This window comes from Triticum aestivum, chromosome 2D, assembly GCF_018294505.1.
Source record: "Triticum aestivum cultivar Chinese Spring chromosome 2D, IWGSC CS RefSeq v2.1, whole genome shotgun sequence".
Taxonomy (NCBI): domain Eukaryota; kingdom Viridiplantae; phylum Streptophyta; class Magnoliopsida; order Poales; family Poaceae; genus Triticum; species Triticum aestivum.
The window spans coordinates 444,786,545-444,791,844 of NC_057799.1; the positions used below are offsets into that span (position 1 = coordinate 444,786,545).

The following is a 5,300-nucleotide window of genomic DNA, read 5'->3' on the forward strand; positions in this document are numbered from 1 at the left end:
GCGTTATCATATCTGTTATTAGCCTTCCTGACAAAGGTATTTGACATATAGTACAATAGTAAATCTGTGCTATTAGCCTTTTCGTAAAATGGCACCATGCTCCAAAATGGATTCCGTCCTGGTTCTAGGAGGGCACCACAGCTCGAAAGACTGGGGCATCGAGAAAAACAAGAACAAGATGAATGGGAGCAACAGTTACGCCACAGTATCCCATCCCAGTGATGGATGAACACAAAGCCATTGTTAGATTTAATTTTACAGAGATATTCGAGGACCCATCACCGTGGCCTTCGCGGTTACAGCAAATTAGTACTATGAGAAAAGGAAGAGTGGCAGTTCAATAACCAGACTAAAAATAAAGAACACCAACTGCAACAAATGCCAAGTCGCTAACTACTACTCCCTAATAAGTGTCGTGGTTTTAGTTCAGAGTACTAGATCTTAGGGGTACTGCTGCAGGAGTAAAACGAGTACAGAATAACATCACTGATACATGGAGAACTCCAGGCAGAACCTTCCGTCCTGTAATTCCATCAGAAAAAGAGGCTTCCAAGAGATTCACAATGCATGCACAAAGTCAATCAGTCAGGAGAAACTCCTCCGGCACGGAATAAGGATCGAGCTCCAAACAGCCTCGAAGCTTGCCTCCTCCTTCATTTGTCAGATGGAAGCAAGGGATCTGGTGAGAGAACTTCAGGTACTCATCCTTGCCTATCGTCTCCACAGTTGTCTCCCTTGTAAATACTGCCCTGTAACCATCAACCTTTCTTAGCAGCCGAACTCGTATGGACGAATTAGTGTGGCAGAATATCTCCACCAACTCATAGTCACAGCTGTTAAAATTGTGTGCAGTCCATCCAGCCTTCCAGTCCTTGTTTCTTCTGCCAGTTGGTCTAGCAAGCACAAGACGAGAAAAGCATTCTGCTATTTCTGTACCAGTGTAAGTCATAAGACCCTGCACAGTGGAAACCTTAAAGGTTCCGCAGCCAACAGGCCGATCTTCTGTCACCAGTCTTCTCTCCTCCTCTCCCTGGGGACATGCATCAAGCCACCTTGCTTGTACTTTGTTGTTCTTCAGATCAACATTCTCTATGAAGGCATAGTAATTGGGGAACTTATCGATGTCGCTGTAGATGGCCCAGATCTGCCCAGGTTCGAACTTGTGAAGCAGTCTTGTTTCTGAAAATTCATAGAACTCTGAATCCGGACATTCATATCCTACTCGGACAATATCATCAGATTTCTCACCAGTATGTGCACATTCTACAGCAGATGGAGTTTTATGCTCTCTCTTCTCTTCTTTTGGCATCTTTGCAAATATCCATGTGTTCATGCATGTCGCACCTTGCTTCTCTCCGAACCTAACGGATCCCTTGCGAGAGTTATTTCCACCCGGTGAACCAGGGCATTTGGGATCAAACTCCTGACATTTTGCTGAACTTTTTTCCGGGACAACAGAAGCAAAGGCCTCTTCCAAATGAAGGGGGAGTGCTGCAGGATCGAGCTCAAGACTTCCTTGTGGAACGCCTTCTCTTTTAGTTCCACACATCAGATGATGAGGGACACAATGTGAAAACCTCAGTGTGCTATCCCGCGGTATCGGGTACGCACTTCCCCCTTTTGACTGCATAAATAAGCTGACGAAACCTTTTACTTTTACAAGCGGAATGACGATGATGCTAGTTTCTGTTGTGAAATCAGAGACAACTTGAACAACCTCATACTCATAGTTTGTGTGGTTGCCAGCATCTGAACTCCAACCAATGTCCCATCCCTTAAAAAGGGCCCAAACTTCACCTTTCCTAGGATATATATCAAAAGAGTTTCTCAGCTTGCTTTTCTCACAGGAAATAGTATGAGAGAACATGCAAGTTTCTTGAGCTGTTTCTGACTTTCCACGCCTAAATTGTCCACAAGCAACAGGCAGTTCCCCACAAGACCAAGCCAGCTCCTCTTTATTTGTGGGATCAAACTCCAGCCAAATAAAGTGTACCATAAACTTGGGGGCCCTCTTTACCTTTGTAATTCGAACATAAGATCTTGGCATACAGCTTCGACTATCATAGACAGCCCAGACCTGGTTCACTCTAAACTGATTTACACCTCTAAGTTGGTCAAAGTTAAAAAACTCGGGACATAATAATTTTGCTTGGACAATATGATCGGATAGCTCATCAACATCTGTACCCCCTACAGAAAATGGAGTGTTACGTTCTCTGATCTCTGCCATTGGTGTCTCTGTAAAGATCCCTGCATTCGTGCATGTAGCATGTTGCCTCTCCCCAACCCTCAGGGATCCCTTGTGAGAATTATTTCCACTGGATGAGCCAGCATGTTTGGCATCAAACTCCGGGCCTTTCGATGAACTGTTTTTTTTCTGGAACAACACAGGCAAGAGCCTCTTTCAAGTTAAGGGGAAGCGCTGTAGGATCAAGCTCCAGAGCTCCTTCTGGAATGCCTTCGCTTTCAGCTCCACTCATCAAATGATACGGGACGCAATGTGAGAACCATACCGTGTCCTCCTGAGGTATCAGGTATGGAGTGGCCTCTTTACACTGCATAAATAAGCTAATGAAGACTTTTATCTTTACAAGCGGAATGACAGTGATGCTAGTGCCTGTCGTGAAATCGGAGAGGATCTGAACAACTTCATACTTGTAGTTCTTTTGGTTGTGAGCATCTGAACTCCAACAAATATCCCATCCCTTGAGAAGGGCCCAAACTTCACCTTTCCTAGGATATATTTCATAAGAGTTCCTTCTACCAGTGAATATCGCATGTACAGGATGAGAAAAGTGTTTCGTGCCAGTGTAAGTCATAATATCACGGGTGGTGGAAACCCTATAGGTTCCACACCCGACAGTTCGATCTTCTACCAATCTTTTCTCCACCTCCCCATCAGAACAAACTTCCAGCCATCTTGCATGCACTTTATTGTTCTTGAGATCTACTTTCTGTATCAAGGCATAGCAGTTGGGACACTTATCTTTGTCACTGTAGAGAGCCCAGACCTGCCCAGGTTCGAACTTCTGAAGCGATCTAATTTCTGAAAATACCCCTGCATTTTTCGACACCCCAGCAAACTGTTGATCTGGACCAGAAGGAGCAGGTTGCTCAGTTGAAACATGTGCTATAAGGGCTTCGAGCAATTCTGGCAGCGGACAAATTTCATCAAAATGGCATGGTGGTACTGATATTTGGCGCCACAAGTTGGACAGATGGTCCAAAATGTTTGTGGCCTTGCAGAGTTTGAGCCACGCAGCTGTTGTTGTCACTCATTGTGGAGATTCATAGTAGTATGAAGTGAGATATACTACTTGCAGATAACAAAGGACACCCAGTAGACCAGCAAAGTAACTTGTCAACCTGCAAAATACAGAATTATGATTAAGAAATTTCATGAGTAGTACACTCTAAAACAGAAGGACAGAAGCGCTTCTTGCTATGTACTCCCTCCGTCCTAAAATAAGTGACTCAACTTTGTACTAGCTTTAGTACAAAGTTAGTACAAACTTGAGTCACTTATTTTGGGACGGAGGGAGTAACAAGCAACAAAAGAACAACACTCACTTTCTTGCCACCCTAAAAACAATTATGTCAAAAGGAAGTACTCCCTCTGTTCAATAATATAAAATGTTTTGGATATTTCAGTATGGGCTAGCACGGATAATATAAGAGGTTCGCCATTAAAGGAATATCAGATGTCTCTCTACCTTCTGTGCAAGTTCAGTTATACTTCAAATTCGTCTTTATTCGATCATGTATTCCTTTAATGGTCCAATTTCCATTTCTTGGTTTTTTTATAAGATAAAGGAAAAGGTCAAATCGTTTGCACTCCAGTTATCAACCCCAAATTACAAATATGTTCAGTCCACTCATCAGTGGCTGGTTCTTCAAGCTCCACTGGAGAACTCCCTTACAAACTCTAAAGCTACTAATCACCTCCGTTGGCATGGCCGTCGTCTACATTCATTAGCAGTTAACCTCACCACCAACCACGCTATCTACTGCTACTTCTTACTGGTGGCTTTATGTCATACGGATTGAGCGAACCGATTATGATAATCAGTGGAAGTAAAATAAACAATTCTGGAGTTAAGAACCAAACATGTTTTACTTTAATACCAGCTGGTGTTTTATCGACGTGACTGCAGATGCTTAAAAAGGAAGTGGCATGTGGATACAGATTAATGTACTACAAGCAAGGGCACTAGATGTGGTACATAGACGAATTAAATGCAGAAAAAAAGACAGAATTTGCAGAAGCAAAACTTTGTAGCGAGTTCTACAATGAGGCATAACACTTCGCAGCTTTTATATCTCGTAATAAAGTTTCAATGATACTGTGTATAAATGTAATCGCTCGTGTCCTTGAAAATTGGCAGAATAATTCAACAAAAGCCTGAATCAAGAGCACATATTTTCTGCACAAAACAATGTGATTGATAAAGCATGCCAACGAAGATTCTAATAAGGTGTCTTTAAGTTCATTAGCCATGGATTAATGGAATATTTTTACTATAATCATCGCCATATTATACAAAGGAGAAAACTAAAGTGAACGATCACAACATAACCAGCTAGGATTTTAACTATAATAACAGGCTCAAACATTAGTGATAACTTGATTCAAAATATATTGGAATTTGAGAGGTTGGTCATTAAGTTGTGGCACTACTAACTGATGCCAAAAGGCCCGAGGCAATATCTTGTCATGCAGATGTAGTGATGAGAACAAGCAGATGGATAGAAATAAAATTATTTACGTAGCCAGCATGTAAATTAGCAGATGAAACAGAGTTATGTGTATCTGCTTGTACATGTCTGTTTCAAAGAACGATAAGGTTGTAAACGGAAAATCAAAAGTTCATACTTACTGCAGGAAAATGTGTCACATTAATGTTTGTTTTCGACTTACCAGTGTGCTCACAATCGTACAAACTTAAAAAATAAATGGCACATGCAACCACCAACCAATATCATTCTTATTATTACTTTGCTCCATCTCATCAGCACAGAAAGGATTGGAAGCTAAGAGAAATAAACAGAACAGTTTTCAGTTTTCACACTTGATATTTTTCCGAAACAGAGGCAAGAGCTTCGCCTTGTCTCATTAATTAAGAAGGCTATTGACTTCTTTTTTCCCCCTTCAAAAAAAGAAGAAGATTGTTGCCTGATTAATCAGAGGAAAACTGGGCAACAACCAGAATCAGCTTATTCGCCTTTCCGTCCAAAAGAACAGAGAAACTAAACTCTAGTTTGATAACAAAAATAGGGGGTGTATATAATTTTTATTCAAG

General features: G+C 41.5%; 1 protein-coding gene across 1 annotated transcript in view; it reads right to left on the reverse strand.

Moving 5' to 3' along the window:
- Positions 1-242: 242 nt before the first annotated feature.
- LOC123049545 (uncharacterized) overlaps positions 243-5,300 on the reverse strand; it is a 5,887-nt gene continuing 829 nt past the window's right edge. The window contains exon 2 of the mRNA XM_044472446.1: positions 243-3,366. Coding sequence (XP_044328381.1) covers positions 578-2,230 — 1,653 coding nt within the window. The 5' untranslated portion in view covers positions 2,231-3,366 and the 3' untranslated portion in view covers positions 243-577. The remainder of the gene's footprint in view (positions 3,367-5,300) is intronic.